Raw genomic sequence first — 18,413 nt, 5'->3', positions numbered from 1 at the left:
ACATCCGAACCCAATGGCGGAAAAAAACAATCTGGGGATGGAGGCGATGCCCATGCGCACTGTAGTCCAGGGGAGGAGCCACCTATCTCGTGATACTTCGAAGACTCTTCCAGGACAACAATGTGCAATCATCCGGACCCAACACTAGGTGGCGATCTATGCACAGATATGAATTCAGCAGCCCACATGCCTCGAACATTAACTTTTTCAGTATGCATCTTACTCCTCCTGGAATGTCTGGTGTTAGTGATAACTTGGGGGCAAGATGACTACATGCAGAAATAAGCGTTGGGCGTTGAACTGTAAGTTAAGAAATGAGTTAAGAAATGAATGCCTGGATTCCCATTGTTTGGCATGGCAGACACTCACCGATGCCCGGGATGATGTGAAACTCTTCATTCACTCTTTTGTCTACGGCGGTGGTGATGATCCTCACATTTGGGAATGCATAAGCCACAGAGTGGACCCCCATCTCTGCCATCAGTAGAGAGATCAGGAAAATCTTCTCTTCTTGCACATCGTGGTCCTGAAACAAATGTCGTTAAGTGAGTTACTTGTGTGCTGCAGTGCCGGTTATTAAAGAGCAGTCAACAACGCACTTAGATGGACTAATGTTAGCAGTAAGGAATTTATATTCCTCTTATACTGCAAATGTAATCTCTTGATGCCACTGAAAATAGGGATAGAGTTGGGTATAAGCCACCAAGCAGAAGAAGCAAACAGGGATTCAGACAAAAATGTTGTTTGGGCCTGACTAAACACAAGGGGAAATGGTTGTACATCTGAACTTTAGCCACGAGACAGCTTAAAAGATTTTGGTTAACAAAATCTTGAAAGCATGTTCTTATATTCATATATAATAAGGAAATGTAGCTGTTGAACTACAGTTTAACGTCTGAGACTGAATAATAGACTATTTTGCATTGCCACCGGCTACGTGCTTTTTCCTTCCACGTTGGAGCACTTAAACAGATTGTGTTCATTCTACAGAGGGTGAGAGTTAGTAAAAGATCTTTATTGCACCCGATTATTACAATTAAACTGGAGTGTAAGAATTTTCAAGTTGCTCACCTTTCACATCTTTCTAAATTGGAGCTTAGGCAATGCTGAAAATGTTTCTAGACAATGTCTGGACAGGTTTGTTCAGGGGCTCTGATTATGATACAACTAATATTGTGCAAAGTGTATCACTAAGAATTACACCATCTCAGTACTTGAGTTTAGAAAATCATTGCGTTTGTAACAAAGTTGTGCTAATTTACCAAGCAGTACATTCTTTACATTCTAGATGCTCTCCTTTTGGTGTGTTTTCAGAATTTCATCTTTTCAGTGTGCTATCAGCGGTGGGATAAGTGGCGGCTGCCAACACCCATTCCCTTTTAAGGTTATGAAGGCCTCCAGAAACGCTTACCAGCAGCACTCGAATGGCCATCATGGCTGCCGCTCCAGTGGAAACTGTGCTGTCCATGAGAATCACATAGTCTTCACCGATCTCCTTTGGGAGACGAAGGTAGTGCAACTGCAAAGAGGAAATACAAGACAATTAAGTCACTTCATTTGTAATGAAATGAGGTGGACATCATACTTACCTCAGACTTCACCTACAGTAACTCAGTCTTAACTGAAGCAACTCCTAACCACAGCAAGGCACACTAAGCTGACTCTACTTACACACACTAAACATTAATATCCACAAAGCACAAGTTACTTACCTTCAGTAACGATATATCTGTAAGAAACGGTAGTTAGTATTAGATTCCTTACCTTAGAATATCCCCAGGCACCAGACTGGATCCGGCAAATTTTGCGAAGCAGTACCCCTGCGCGTCGGTAGGCGTCGTCTCCGGCTCTGCATCCGTCGGCGGCAGCACCGGGATGACGTCGTCTGAGTACTTAGACGCCGCCCTCGCGCGTGGACGTCAGTTCTTATACATAGCTAGAAATGCAGAGCCATGATAAAAACAAACACTGGTGCCATGAAACTAGGGCCCTGAAAGGGGATGACCTTAACCCTAGATATCGGTTTGCAGAATGGGGAGGATGGGTGGGGCGGTAAGGAATCTAATACTAACTACTGTTTCTTACAGATATATCGTTACCGAAGGTAAGTAACTTGTGCATCTGTAAGAAACAGATTCCTTACCGTAGAATAGATACCCCAGCAATACCAACCCCGGTAGTGGGTCTGCGAACCAATGATCACACCAGAAAGTCCTGGAGAACGGAACGGCCAAAGAAGCCATCTCTCCGGACTTGGCTGTCCAGGCAGTAGTGTCTTGCGAACGTGTGCAGCACGGCCCAAGTAGCTGCCTGACAGATGTCCTGCAAGGGGACTCCCCGACCCAGGGCAGTAGTAGCCACCGTGGCCCGAGTGGAATGGGCCCTCAGCCCAACAGGAGGCTCCTTTTTAGCCAAAGAGTAGCATACCTTGATGCACAACACGGCCCACCGAGAGATGGTCCGCTTGTGCACCGCCCGATCTTTCTTAGCACCCACGTAACCAACAAAGAGTTGGTCATCCACCCGGAACTGGCGTGTGCGATCCAGATAGAATGAGAGCGCACGTTTTGGGTCCAGAGTTGGACCCTCTCTTCCTCTTTCGAGGGAATGCGAAAGAAGGTGGGCAAGGTGATGGGACTGCCCGATGTGGAAGGCTGTGACTACCTTTGGCAGGAAAGAGGGTCGCGTCCGCAACACAACTTTGTCTGGATGGAAAGAAAGGAAAGGAGGTTTAGAAGAAAGAGCCTGGAGCTCACTCACTCTCCTGGCAGAGGTGATGGCAACCAGGAAGGCAGTCTTAAGAGTAAGGAGACGAAGAGGACAGTTATGAAGTGGCTCGAAGGGAGCGCACATCAGATAGGTCAGAACAAGGTTCAAGTCCCACTGAGGCATCACGAAAGGAACAGGAGGGAACATATGAGTGATGCCCTTCAAAAACCTACGTACAACTGGGGACTTGAACAAAGAGGGCTGATCAGGGAGCCTTAAGAAGGCGGAAATAGCAGAGAGGTAGCCCTTCAGAGTGCCCAGAGCAGAGCCCTGCTGGGCAAGAGAAAGAAGAAAGAGGAGAACCTCTGAAAGAGGGGCAGAAAGGGGATCCACAGCCTTTGCTGTGCACCATGCCACAAATTTGTTCCACCTGCAGACGTATACCGTTTTTGTGGAGGGACACCTGGCTGCCAGAATCACATTACAGACTTCAGGAGGCAAGTAAAATGGCCTCAACTGCCACCGCTCAATCTCCACGCATGTAAGTGGAGACTGGACAGGTTCGGGTGGAGGACCGTCCCTCTCTGCTGCGACAGAAGGTCCGCCTGAAGAGGCAGACGAATAGGGGGATCGACAGACATGCTGAGATACCAGTATCTTCGTGCCCAGTCAGGAGCCACAAGGATGACTTGGGCCTGGTCGCGCCTGATCTTCTTCAGCACTCTGGGCAGAAGTGGTATAGGCGGAAAGGCGTACAACAGACCGCAGCTCCACTCGAGACGAAAAGAATCTCCAAGCGAGTGCCGTCTTGGAAATTCCAACGTGCAAAACTGATGACATTGCGCGTTCTCTTCTGTGGCAAATAGATATAACCAAGGCACTCCCCACTGCTGAAAGAGAACTTGCGCTACATCCGAGTTCAGACGCCATTCGTGATCCATCATGCCCCCGATGGCTAAGTTCGTCCTCCCTGGCGTTCAGGGAACCTGCCAGGTGTTGAACTACCAGGGTCACGCCCTGATGTTCCAGCCACTGCCAGAGGTGCAGAGCCTCCTGGCGTAGGGTCCACGACCCCACCCCCCCTGTTTGTTGCAGTACCGCATGGCGGTGGTGTTGTCCGTGAACACCTGCACTACACTCCCCCAGACAGAGGGGAGGAATGCCTTCAGTGCAAGCCGGATCGCCCGCAGCTCCAGAAGGTTGATGTGGAGCCGGGACTCCGCCAGAGACCAGAGGCCTCTGATCTCTGCCTCTCCCATGTGGCCCCCCCAGCCCTGGAGGGACCCGTCCGTCACAACTACGTGCTCCGGTTAGGGTAGGGAGAGGGATCTGCCGCTGACCCAAGTGCGGTCCGTGAGCCACCACTGCAACTGTCTTGCAGTGCCCTCCGAGATCAAGACATGGTCTGACAAGTTGCCCTGATGCTGGGCCCACTGAAACTTCAGGTCCCACTGCAGAGCCCGCATCCGCCACCTTGCGTGATGCACCAGAAGGATGCAGGAGGCCATCAGCCCCAGAAGCCGCAGCGTCAACCTGACCGAGAGCCGGGATAACGGCTGAAAGATCAGAATCAGAGCCTGAATATCCCAAACCCGCAGTTCGGGAGGATAAACCCAAAACTGCGACGAGTCTAGAACCGCTCTGATGAAGAGGAGCTTCTGAGAGGGACACAGGTGTGACTTCGGCACATTGATGGAGCACCCCAGCAGGTGCAGGAGGTCGGCCGTAGTCTGGAGGTGGCTGACTACTGTCTGGGGCGAGCCCACCTTCAACAACCAGTCGTCAAGGTAGGGGAAGACTGAAACCCCTAATCTGCGCAGATGAGCTGCGACCACCGCCATCACTTTCGAGAACACCCATGGGGCGCTGGTAAGGCCAAAGGGGAGCACAGTAAACTGAAAGTGCTCGTGGCCTACCATGAACCGCAGGTAACGCCGATGGGCCGGCAGGACGGGGATGTGAAAATAAGCTTCCTGCGAGTCCAACTCTACCATCCAGTCTCCTGGGTCCAGGGCAGCGAAGACCTGAGCCAGTGTCAGCATCTTGAACTTCTCTTTCCGGAGGAAGCCGTTGACGGTCTGCAGGTCCAAGATAGGGCCGTAGGCCCCCTTTGCCCTTCTTGGGAACCAGAAAGTAGTGGGAGTATCAACCACACCCTACTTCTGGCCCAGGAACGCGCTCGATGGCCCCCTTGGCCAAGAGGGCTGTAACTTCCTCTTGCAGAAGATTCAAGTGATCCCCCGACACACGGTGGAACTGTGGTGGCATAGCTGGAGGGGTCGCCTCGAAGGGGAGGGAGTAGCCCCTTCGGACGATTTGCAGCACCCACCTGTCCGAAGTGATGTTGCACCAGTGAAGAAGGTGATGGCGAACCCTGCCCCCCACTGGAGTAAGGTTTGCCTGAAAGCTCGGACTAGGAGGGCTTTGAGGCGGATGCTGTGGGGGAGGATGTGGACTGACCTCGCCGTTGTCCACGGGCACCGCCACGGCGGTTACAACGCCCGCCTCCGCCCTGGATGTTAGTCTGCGGCCCGTGGCTGGCCGGACGTGTGGGGGCGCCCCTTCCTTGGCCACAAAAGGAGCGAAAGGCAGCAGGTTGCTGGTGCGGGCCGACAGGCCCAAGGACGAGTCCTTAAAGCGCTCGAGCGCACTGTCTGCCTTGTCGCCAAAGAGGCGACGGCCATCAAACGGCATGTCCATAACAGTGTTTTGGACATCAGCTGAGAAGTTGACGGAACGCAGCCAGGCATGCCGACGAATCGCCACCGTCATTGCAATCGCTCTACCTAGTGAGTCCGTTGTATCCAGTCCATACCGGATGGAATACCATGCCGCATCTCGACCCTCCGCAAGGGCTAGGGCGTGTTTAGTCCGGGCCTCCTCCGGACATTGTGGCAGCACGGCTGCGACCGTGTCCCACAGAGAGTGGGTATAACGGCCCAAGAGGCATGCGGTGTTAACGGACCGCAACCCCAAACTCAGTGAGGAGAACATCTTCTTGCCATACTGTTCGTACCTCTTGGATTCCCAATTAGGGGGAGCCGTCAGGAATGAGGTCTGGGAGTTAGAGGCCTGTATGCCCAGGCTCTCGGGGTGGGGTGGGTGGGCAGGAAGCCGGGCGGTGGCGTCTGGCCACGTTCCAATGTACAGGGGGACCTGTAGCGGGCCTGGACCAGGTGCTCAGAAGAACGTCAGATAAGGCCTCATTAAACGGCAGCAGAGGCTCCGAGGAGCTTGCCTGCGGTTTAAGAACCTCAGTGAGGAGGTTCGTCCTCCGGCCGCGACGGGGAGCTCCAGAGCCAAGGCCTTGGCTGCCCACGTTAATACCACACTATAGGCAGCCCCCTCCTCCGTAGCCACAGTAGGAGGGGAGACAAAATCAGTGTCTGGCAAAGTGTCCAGACCACTGTCATCCCCAAGCTCACCTGCCCAGTCCTGATAAGGCTGGCACTCACGTGCCAGAGGGTCCTTAGACCCCTCCCAATCCTCCACGCCATCCATCTCCTGATACTCAGGGTCAAAGGATGGGGCCGGGTCATGGAAGTAAAAATCTCCCATTGGTGTAGAAAGCGGCGTTGAGCGGCCACGGACCCGAATCGAGGGTAGGACTAGGGACGACGTCGTCCTGGGACGGCGCTGGGGGCCACACCCTGGGGGCTGGCGCTGGCGAGGTCGTAAGGTCGACTGGCGACGACCCGGATCCGGAACCGGATCCAGTGGGACCCTGCGGCATCGGTACCGAAGTCGCCGACGGCGCCGTGGTCGAAGCACCCGACGGCGCCGGGGCCGAAGCACCCGGCCCGCTTGGGCACCCAGTCGGGGCCGCTTGGCCCGAAGGCGCAGCGGAACCAGACGGATGAGTGAGCGACTTCATGACCATGAGGAAGGCATCGATCTCCTCCGGCGTTGCGTTCTGCCCAGGGACGGCGGGTAGGGAGCAGACCGCGACACCTGCGGCTCCGGTGGAGCCGCGTGGGCGGTGGCTCACTGGTTAGAGGAGGCATACCCTGAAGCTGAGGTCAGACCCAGGACCAGGGTTCGATTCCCGACGCGGCAGGGTCCTGAACCCAATGGTCCACGGACTCGATAATTCTCGCTTCGGTGCCCACTCTAAGCACGAGTTCACACTATGCAGCTCTGGGCAACAAGCTTGCTTATTCACCACAACGGCCCCCCGCGGCGGGATGCCTGGCATTCATCTTGGGGATGCCCAGCACAGGTGATCTCACAGAGAAAAACCAGGACGGGTTCCCAAGGCAAGCGCCGAGATGCCCAAGGGTAAAATCGAGCGCTATATAAGAACACACATACATACCCCCGGCCGCGGGAGTCAGTAGAGCGATGTCGCCGCTTCGACTTCTTGTGCCTCTTACCTGAGGACTTGGAGCCCGAGGAGTGGTGTCGACTCCCGGAGCCATGATGACTCCAGCCCCGCAACCGGTCCCTCGACCTCCTTCCGGACTGGGACCTCGAACGGCGCGGGCCGACTGTCGGAGCTCGAGGCGCTTGCAGGACCGCTCCCACCTAGCCTTCGACATCAAGGGCACGACTTGTCATCGTGGTTGGGCCCCAGGCAATGCAGACACCGGCGATGGGGCTCGGTAACCGACTTCAGTCGGTTGCAATCAATGCAGGGTTTGAACCCGGGCATTCCTACTGGCACCGGAGTCGTTCGACTCGAAAAACAGATCAAAAAGATCCAAAAAGTTTAGTCAAAAATTGACTAAAGGGTACCACTTTGTCCGGACCTGCACTTGCTGGCGCGGAAAAAAGAAGAACTGACGTCAGCGCGCGAGGGCGGCGTCTAAGTACTCAGACGATGTCATCCCGGCGCCAACGACGCACGCGGAGCCGCAGACGACGCCTACCGACGCGCAGGGGTACTGCTAAGCAAAATTTTCCGGATCCAGTTTGACGCCTGGGGATATTCTAAGGTAAGGAATCTAATACTAACCTGTTTCTTTCAGATCTACCACTACAACACCTCAGTCTGAACTCAGACCCATCATGGAGATTACCTATAAATACTCCTAGAGATCCCTGCGTCAGCTCAGCTCACCAAGCAGGCTCCAAATCCCCAAAGCTCCAACATGCAGTCTTCAAGGCTCATTCTTAGAAACTTTGCTTCATATTGCATCAAGCAAACCTCATGTACATCAGCTCTAGTTTGACCCAGCAGGTCTCCAGGCATTTCAGCATTAGCCTACATCCAGGCTCATTCCGAGACTAGACTTGGCTATGAAGTCCAGTGTGCTCAGAGAAGCAGAAAATGTTACACACAAACCTGGGGAACCGCTTGAAGTCACTTTGACTAAGGACATATGCACAGCTGCAATGCTCAGTGGGGGCTCACATCTAGCCTATGCACGCCAGCATGGAAGTTCACTGGTAACTCAACCAGAACACATCACACGTCCAAATGCAGATTGCCTCTGCCATACTTTGCACAGATAACTAACACAACCAGCTTAGAAACCCAACTCAAACTATGTTAATTCATGGAAGAAATAATGGAGCTTCAACACAGATGCTTGGTTTAGTTATATAAGGGGGACGAGAGCACACTGCTTCACCTCCCAGCACAGTTCACCCCTTTGCATCCTGGTAAATGCAGTTCAAGTTGAATGCTTACTTGAAAATTTGCATTGTTTCACCAAAGTTGGTGCAGGTTAGTGCTGTTAATCTCTAGACACATGTGTTTTCTGGATTATATCCTTCATCAGTAGAGATCAAACAAAATTCTTCTAGGGTTTGCTGAGAAAGCTGCCACAATCCTCTCAGGTCTCTGTACCTCTCCCTGGCGCACAGCTGCATCTCCAAGAGTTTGTCAGCCCAGTGGCTCAAGGAAGTCTTTTTAAATGGAAGGGGGATTGGAGCACACTGCCTCACCTCCCAGCACAGTTCGCCACTTTGTATCCTGGTAAATGCAGTTCAGATGATTTTTCTTTGCTCTCTAAAACTGCTGCTCTCTACTGATGAAGAACTCAACCCAGAAACACGTGTCTAGCGATATACAGCAATGTCTGCACCAGCTTTGGTGAAAAACTCCAGCTACTTTTGAAGTACGTTTGAACTGTGTACTGCCTTTACCAGAATGCAAAGGGGCGAACTGTGCTGGGACTCTGAGGCAGTGTGCTCCCAACCCCCATTCTGATTAAAAGGCTCCCTTGAGCCAGCAAGCTGACGAGCTTTGGAGATGCACCTGTGTGCCTGTGAGTGGTACTGTGACCTGTGAGGAACTTGGCAGCATTTCCAGCAAACGCCGATGATTTTTCCTTGCTCTCCAAGACTGCTGCTCTCTACTGATGAAGGGCTCAACCCAGAAACACGTGTCTAGAGATATACAGCAATGTCTGCACCAACTTTGGTGAAAAACTCCAGCTACTTTTGAAGTAAGTTTGAACTGTGTACTGCATTTACCAGGATGCAAAGGGGCGAACTGTGCTGGGACTGTGAGGCAGTGTGCTCCCATCCTCCATTTTGGTTTAGTTATAAACCAACCATCTGAGTTCAGTCACAGGAATTAAAATTGTCACTACATTAATGGCAGACCATCACACCTCTGCAAGGGTGCTCAGCTCAAATCACAATCAACCCACAGAACACTCCAATTCTAGATGCATACCCACACACACATTCACCTAGAGCTAATCGATACACCAACAGACTTATGATTTCACATTCACACACAGGTATATCAATTAAATGCCAAACTCATGTCTTTATACAAGGTGTTTAGAGTAAACTTAAGCGAGTCAGCTCTCGTACACAGACATGAGCTCAGCTTAAAGCCACTTCTAGTCAGCCCCATACACCACAGTTACTGCACTACAGACAAACAGTAGGAGTGAGCCTCTAATCATGCTGAAAAACAAATCTCACATTGCAAGTGATTTGAATTCATCGTTAATCAAACAATCACTATACCTCGGGTTCTCCGGTGTCGTGGTTGGTCTGGATTAGTATCTTTCCTAGCCGGATATCCTTGCAAACAGCAGTAAGAGCTTGTTCCATAGTTTCGCCTGCTCGAAGAATGGACACACCTGTGATCTGCAAACAGAGGAGCAAAAACATGTTATTACAATGGTAAACATGGAAGGTCAACCAAGCTGTCCGTTCCTTTTCAGTAAAATTTAACTGTCAGCACATGAGATCTATACAGTTTAGGCTCGTCTGCGGTGGTTCACATGGTAACCAGGCTGGGCTGGCTCAGGCAGCCCAACTAGCCATCCATTTGAACCACTTGAATTGCTTGGGGGAATGGATACTGTTGATATCCATAAAGCTCCTTGTCTCCAGCAGTTTGAACTTCTTGGTGAAAGAAAGATTCTTGATCATTAGGAGGTTAAATCATTAGCTCCCTTCTGCACAAGAGTTCTTGATGTCCAAGCGATGACTACTTGAACATTCCACTCCGTCCATCACCACCCCCTTTTGTACCGCTTTTGGCCGCCATAAGTGTGGCAGGGTATGCTCAGACGTGAGTCCCTTGCTCACTTTGCCACTGGATTCAAGCAAGCCGGGCTGAAGACGGCTGGAATGCCAGAAACCGGTCCTCGGAAGCTTGTTTCCGGTCCAGGGAAGACATGGCTTAGCAGTTCAGGCTGGACTGTTCCCATGAGGCACAGGGTCAGACTGATTTGCATATAGCCATGTCTGAACTGGGGTGGCAGAGTGGGCTAAAGAACGGTGATGGATTAAACCCAGATCTTTTGACTGGGTTTGAGTGTTTGATTGATTCAGATGCTCCGTCCATCACCACCCCCTTTTGTACTACTTGAACATTTAGGGCTGCGATTCCTAACGCACAAATGGAACTCCTCACGGACCGGGACCTCGAGCGGCGCGGGCAGACTGCCGGAGCTCGAGACGCTTACGGGAGCTCTCCTGCCTAGCCTTAGACGTCGAGGCTCGACAGTCAGAGCAGGCCTTGTCGTAGTGGTCGAGGCCCAGGCAATGAAGACACCGGCGGTGAGGGTCTGTAACTGACATCAGTCGGTTGCAGTCGGCGCAGGGTTTGAACCCGGGCATCCCTACCGGCACCGTTGGAGTCGTTAGACTTCGAAAAGGATCAAAAATGATCGAAAAAGTTTAGTCAAAAATTGACTAAGGGGTACCACTTTTTCCGGATCTGTGCTAGCTGGCGCGGAAAAAAGGATCCGGATCCAGTCTGACGCCTGGGGATATTATGAGGTAAGGAATATAATGCTAACCTGTTTCTTTCAGATCTTTTGACTTCTGTGAACCCACCACTGACTCAATATTGGAATCCAGGGACCCACTCAGTCACTACTGGAAGCCAGAGGCCCAACTCTCAGCATTTTCAATCATTTGAACCGCAAAACAGTACACAAATAGATGGAGCTTTTCTAAATTCCATTGAGCCTTTTCATCGCCCATACTTTATTCGGTTTGATGCACTTCCACTGGTCCTACGAATCAATCTGACACTCAATTTTAGCCCCAGATTTCAAATTCCTTCACAATTACAGAACATTTTAAAATTGTAAATTTTGCATCTTTATTTGTATAAGCTTTTTTAACCTGCTAATTCTATTCAATTTTCTAGGCAGTCGCAGACACATTGATTGAGTAGGCTTTGCGGACCCCCAAGAGTCCCCGCTCAATATGTTAAGAACTGATTTAGGGGATAACATGTGTGGTGAATATTTCCCAGAACATGGACAGTGCTACATGTCACAAATGCAACCATTTCAGAAGTTTTAAAGTAGCCTAATTTCTATCAAACACCCCATAATTTATTTTTTTGATGGAGGTTTATTGGCCATCTTAGACAACATATACTGACCAGCAGAGCTTAATTTGTGACACCTGATCAAAGACTCTGCTGACTTTCAGAACCGTAGCGAGTGAGAGTGACAGACTGATGACCCTTGAACACCAGTTAACCTTGTGGTACAACTTGACAGACATCTACCCTCAAGAACCTGCTAAATGCCAAGTTTGACCTGAATTCTTATTATACATTCCAAGCAGAATCAGCTCTCTTCAGATTAAAGCAAAGGCACTAAGAATGTGGTGAAAAGACAGAGCACCTGTTAGAGGCATAGCTGAAACAGGTGCAATACCAGCTATTAGGGCAACGGATGATCGAATACACAAATGACATTCTGATGGAATTTGCCACCTTCTATGAACAGCTGTATTCCTCGAAAACACGCAACATGACCCAGGCAGAAAGGGAGTTGCCTACACTCACAACTGATCAGACAGCGTCGCTTGGGAACAACACCACAGGTAGGAATAGCACAGGCTAGCCATGATCTGCTAACCATGAAGGCTACGGGAGACTATGGTTTCCTGATAGTTTTACAAGATAACCAATTTCTTAGCTGTCCGGTAGGGAACCTGACAGGGTTGCCCCCTTACTATTTTTTGTTGCGCTGGAACCGCTGGCAGCTGCCATTCGTGCCACTCAACATATCCATGGAAACCAACATCGGTAGGGGAGCAAAAAACATTTTATTATGCTGACCGACTCTGTACACGAACTGATGAAAGTGCAAGAGGCACTGGCGCCCCAGTTTAACATAGAAGATATATTGATCCACACAAAAAAACACACTAAAAAAAGTTGATACAGAGAAATCTATAGATCCAAATATAGCGATCGTATTCCAAAATAAGATCAAAACGTTCAGATTTTATAGGCCAATCCTCATGCGATGTATTGAAGTCCATTAAAAGATATAGGACTGTTGAAAAATTAGAAACAACTGAATGACCAAATATTGCTGAATATTCAATTATTTGATGAATCAACATATGTGCTACATTATCTTCAGTCTTTTATCACAGTCAAAACGATTGTTTAATGGAATAGAAATGATGCTAAAAGACGGTGCCCTGACGAAGGCAGCAGTGCCGAAACGCGCGTAGTTCCTATTCTGCCGCTAGCCATCATCAAAGGTATCCATTTTTCTGTTTAGAATTATGAATGTAAATAATGAGATAAAATGCACTTGACATTTTAAGAAATAGTACAGAAAACAAGAATGAATTTAAAAACTATCAAAAAATATAGAATAAAAATATACTTTTCTAAATATCAAACTGTGGACCATCCATTTTTGCACCTATATAGTTAATGTGTTTAATGTACGTTTGCTATTGTTCATTTTCCTAATTTGTAACCTGGCCTGCCAGACATGCTAATCTCAAATGATTTCAATTTATCTTTAAAGTCTGCCTCACTAGATCTATCTTGTAAAGCAGGTAGCACATGCACCGGCTACCACTCCCAAAAGGATGGCCTCACTGAACGACTGCCATGCTGTTTTCTGGGGCAACATCATGCATATTTAATAACCTTCTGCACTTGCTCCTTGAACTTCTATGCCTGAAACTGCATTCTATGAATGCTGGTAATATAATTTCCTAGCGTTTTTTTTAAAATCCAGCCAGCATTTGTTGGTGTCACCATGGTTCACTGTTGGCCATTTACAACAGTATACTTTAGACAGCTTACAACACAAACAAAAAAGCACACAGAAATCATGCAGTTTGGTGTTCCTATGTATGTAAAAGCACACTCCACAAAGATACACACGCACCATCATGCAACGCGACCTATTTAGAAAGAACATACATTAAACACATACCATGTATGCCTTTAACCCCTTGCGTGCTGATGACAGAACGGTTCCGTCATCAGCATCGGTTGAGCTGTGCTGATGACGGAACCATTCCGTCATGACTCCGCCCGCGCAAGGCGGAGTCAGCACAGGCGGAAAATACGCCCCGCACGCAAGGGGTTAATAGGCCATCATAGCACCCAAAGGCACTTGCTACCAGAAACTGCATTACAAACATGCACAAAATCAAACCTGAGATTAGGGAAGAGAACAAATTGCAAAGAATCTGCAAACCCTTGATCGAAATGATCAGAGACTTCTATCAGAGCTGTCCCTATCAGGCAGTGGACCAAGCAATAGAACCAGTGTACTAATGGAGTCTGGTGGAGGCAGGTGACTGGGTCGTCATAATGTCCTTCAGCTCCTGGGTATATATAGCACAACCGCTCTCTAGACATTCAGGACTGGGTCATACCGAAAAAGGTTATCATGTACTTCTTAACTCTTCAATAAACAAAATACCCACATCCTGTGGATCACCTCACCACTGTACAAGCAATGGATGATTCTTTAGAGAGCTAACTTGGATGGATCCAGAGATAACACATGAAAAATATGGCTGTTCCCAAAGCAGGGCACATTATGTACTGAGGAGAGATGCTTTGTGGCACAGACTGCACTGGGTAAAGAAAGGATTAATATATTTAAAAAGTGGGAAAATGAGGCAGAGTAGATACACAGAGCATGTGAGTTCTCACAGACTGGCAAACAAGGGACCAAGGTGCACACCCAAGTGGTGGAATAGGATGTGTCTGCATAGTGACCGCACTCCAAACCGAAGTTTGTGAGAAATGCAGTAACAAGTTAGTTTCTGAACCATCTCCTGAGTGGAAGAACCAGGGATTAGACTAAACAATATTTATTTATGATCATATAAATGGCCATTTTGAAGTATGTTTTATAGAGAAAAATCCTTTTTTTTCCAATCAAAGCAGGTGAACGTCAAACAATAAGCAAGCAGATGAGTGAAGAATGGCTCCAAGTAGAAAGGTGTCAAAAAGAACTGTTCCATGTTCACTGATTCTGGTTCGGTTAGTTACAAAGAATTAATGGTAGTTACATTTTTACTGTGGCAAACACAATGTACACAACTAAAATAGCATGCTTAAGGAAAAAGACCATTATAGATGAACTTCTAGAATATGCAGATTTAACAAGTTAAAAACGAAACAGATTGAGAAAAATAACAAAAGAAAAAAGAAAGGTCTTTTTTTGCAATGGCTGAATTTCAAAAGTACTGTTTATGAAGCCTTTAATCTGTAATGTAACAACATGCACCATCTTAGATAGGCCTGTTGGTAAAAGGCCAAAGTATTATTAAACCATACCCGCTGCTGGTAGAATCGTTTGCCGTGATAGATGGTTCCTTGTGGTGTCTCCACTGTAACTTGCTGGAAAGGAAGAAAACAGTGTCAGGATAAAAAGATTGCTTGGATCAGTTAAAAATGCTACATATGCAATGAAAAAAGACTCCAACATCTTCATCACAAACCCACAAAGTGGCTGATCACAAATTCCAACTGATGTTTCAAGAAGCATTGCAAAATTGTATCTCAGATCACAAATGTACATAAGCTGGAAAAGATCTTGTCATTCAAAGTTGCACTCTGATTGAAGCCAGTAGGGGCCATGGAGCAAGCAGGGGTTACTTGGCCTGAACACAGGTTGATGGAACCTTTTACCCCTGGGGACTTAACCCACTATGGCAAAACAACCGGGGCACAAAGAATACCCTTTGTGCACTTGACTCTGTTGTCGTGAGATCGAGAATTCAAAGGCTTCTCAGGGAGGTAGTGTTGGTGGCCAAGACTCCGTAGTCAACAGTTATACAACAGAGTCAATTCAATGCGGCCCAGCCCAGTGCTTTTATCCATATTACCGGATCTGCTCTAGCCTGGCTCAAATTATTTATTGAGGACAGATTGTTTTAGGTCTTTGACTGTGGCTGAACCTCAGATACTCTCCCCCTTCAATGCAGCGTACCACAGGGCTCCTCACTTAGCCCTACACCGTTTCATTTATATAGGAGGCCATTAGTGGATATCCCCCACTCACTTGGGATAGCAATAGTTTTGTACACGGATGATATGCAATTGGTCCTCACCCAGAATCACATCTCCCTTTCAGCTTCCATGGGCCCTTGCCTAGAGGAAGTGGCTACCTGGATGAAGAACTCATGCTTGGAATTAAATAGTAATAAAACCGAACTCTTGATCGTTGGCAATAACCCCCAATCCTTCAATGGATCTGGGCTGCCCAAACTAGCTCGACCGGACCTCCGCTCCGCCCCCCAAGCAAAAACTGCCATAAAGAGGCTGAGTGTTGGGTTGGATGACTCCCTTAACGGCTTAAAGCTTGATGCAAATATTTTGGCATTCGGAGGATGCTTAGAAAAACTATTCAGTTGATTCTGCCTCTCTCCTAGAGACCTGTAGTCCAGGCCCTTCTACTTGCTCGTCTGGACTACAGAAACTCTTCATACCTGGGTGCTCGTAAAAAGACATTACACAATCTGCAGATGAGGCCGAACTCAGCCGCCCCAATTCTGCATAATGTCCCTAGACACCACTCCACCTGTCAAAGCCTCAAATGGTTTCCAGTAGTGGAGCAGATTAAATTCAAATCTCTGCATCACCCACAGGGCGCTCTTGGAAAGAGGGCAGCTGATCTCCCCCTGTCTTCCAGAACATACCTTGTGTTACTCTAATGCCTTTCTGGCCAACATCCATTTGATCAAAAGATCTCGATGAAGAGTTGCATCTTTTTGCTACAACATAGCTACATTTTTGAAAACCCTTCCCACTTCCTTGAGATAGACCACAAATGAACTATGACTCAGTAAGTAACTCAAAACACGAATATTCCAAAACAGCCCTCTCTGATACTCTGTAGAGCTGCCTCTGAACTAGTACTGCTGGGATGTTTATGGGTAGATATGCGCTATACAAGTGCTAATAGAATAGAATAGAACCAGTCCTCTAATTTTTTCAAGAGAAAGTGGACAGGCGAACTGGAGAAAGGCCCTTTCCAGTAATAGGCTGGAAGAAATGTCTTGATGGAGTAAAATTGTAAATTGATACTTGTATAGCGCACTACTCACCCGCAAGGGTCTCAAGGCGCTTTTATGAATACCGCTGTGGAACGCGTCCTGGCTTTCCCTGTGAGGCGTCCACTCCTGGGCACCCCCAGGGTGGAGGCCAGGCATCCGTAGCGTTGTGGGGGCCGTTGTGGAGATTAAGCAAGCTATTGCCCAGAGTTGCAGAGTGGGACTCCATGATTGGAATAGGCACCGAGGCGAGAATGCAAATGCTACTTACCAGTATGCATCTGTTCTTGGCATGTAGGGCTGCTGACATTCATATCTGTGCATAGATCGCCGCCTAGTGTTGGGTCCGGATGATTGCACATTGTTGTCCTGGAAGAGTCTTCGAAGTATCACGAGATAGGTGGCTCCTCCCCTGGACTACAGTGCGCATGGGCATCGCCTCCATCCCCAGATTGTTTTTAGCCATTGGCAGAGATGGAGTGAAGTATGTGAGTGATGACCATGCTATGAGCATATATATATATGGATACTGCAGCTGCTACAGGCGCCGGGGAGGAGGGTGGGCGATATGAATGTCAGCAGCCCTACATGCCAAGAACAGATGCATACTGGTAAGTAGCATTTGCAGTTCGAGGCATGTGGGCTGCTGAATTCATATCTGTGCATAGAATACATAGCAGTCCTCCCATTATTGGCGGCCGCCCGTGCCAGCTGCAGCAGTCTGAAAAAGTGTTTTGAGAACAGCCTGACCAACAGCTGCCTGCTGTTTGGAGTGCACGTCTACACAGTAATGTTTAGTAAAAGTATGTGTGGTAGACCATGTGGCTGCTCTACAAATATCCTCTAAGGGAATGTTACCTAGGAAAGCCATAGAGGCCCCCAACTTTCTGGTGGAGTGGGCTCTTGGTGGAATTGTGAGAGTGCGTTTAGCCTTAGCGTAACAGATCTGAATGCATTTCACGATCCACCTAGCGATACCAGCTTTGGAGATAGCGTTTCCCTTGTGGTGTGAGGCAAATGCAACGAAAAGTTGCTTGGTCTTACGAAAATCCTTAGTCCTGTCAATGTAGTACATTAAGGCTCTTTTAACATCAAGGGTGTGGAGCATCCGCTCCGCCAGCGACTCTGGGTTTTGAAAAAACACTGGCAACTCAATTGTCTGGTTCATGTGGAATTGAGATACAACCTTGGGTAAGAATTTAGGGTTAGTGCGGAGCACCACCCTGTTAGCGTGTACTTGGAAGAAAGGTTCTTGGATGGTGAGCGCCTGCAGCTCGCTAACCCTCCGTAGCGATGTAATTGCTACTAAGAAGGCCACCTTCCAAGTCAGAAACTGAAGCTCACAAGAGTGCAGTGGCTCAAAGGGAGGACCCATCAGCCTTGTAAGAACCACATTGAGGTTCCATTCCGGAGCTGGTGGTGTCCGTGGTGGAATGACCCTTTTGAGTCCTTCCAGAAAAGCCTTGATGGCAGGGACCTTAAAAAGTGACAGGTGTTGCCTATTCTGGAGGTATGCTGCCATTGCAGACAAGTGAATGCGGATGGAAGAATACGCCAAATTGCATTGGTACAGGTGGAACAGGTAACAAATGATGTTCTGAATGGAAGCATCCAGCGGGTCAATATCGTGGTTTACACAGTAAATGACAAACCGCTTCCATTTAGCCGCATAACAAGCTCTGGTAGTGGGCTTCCTTGCCTCCCGAATGATGTCCATGCAATCGGGGGGAAGATTGAGGTAGCCAAACTCTAGGACTTCAGGAGCCAGATCGCCAGGTTGAGCTGTTGCGGATCTGGGTGCTGAATGTCGCCATGGCTCTGCGTCAGAAGGCTGGGTGTGAGATGAAGCCTTTGATGCGGTACCACGGAGAGTTCCAGAAACGTGGTGTACCATGGTTGGCGAGCCCACGTTGGAGCAACCAGGATGAGAGTCATCGAGTGCTGCCTGAGTTTGCGTGCCACCAGCGGTATCAGAGGTGCTGGGGGAAAAGCGTACGCAAATC

The 18,413-nt window shown here is 48.8% G+C and overlaps 1 protein-coding gene across 4 annotated transcripts in view; it reads right to left on the bottom strand.

Annotated features, from left to right (window-relative positions):
• The window catches only part of LOC147709635 (uridine-cytidine kinase-like 1), a 227,244-nt gene that overhangs the window by 70,836 nt on the left and 137,995 nt on the right, over positions 1-18,413 (bottom strand). For all 4 annotated transcript variants that reach the window (XM_086928159.1, XM_086928158.1, XM_086928156.1 and 1 more), the window contains 4 exons: positions 14,693-14,755; positions 9,637-9,759; positions 1,412-1,519; positions 370-526 (listed from right to left, as the gene is read on the bottom strand). In XM_086928159.1, coding sequence (XP_086784285.1) covers positions 370-526; positions 1,412-1,519; positions 9,637-9,759; positions 14,693-14,755 — 451 coding nt within the window. The remainder of the gene's footprint in view (positions 1-369; positions 527-1,411; positions 1,520-9,636; positions 9,760-14,692; positions 14,756-18,413) is intronic.

The sequence above is a fragment of the Lissotriton vulgaris genome, chromosome 6 (assembly GCF_964263255.1).
Source record: "Lissotriton vulgaris chromosome 6, aLisVul1.2, whole genome shotgun sequence".
NCBI lineage: Eukaryota > Metazoa > Chordata > Amphibia > Caudata > Salamandridae > Lissotriton > Lissotriton vulgaris.
This window is presented reverse-complemented; position numbering and strand designations above follow the sequence as displayed.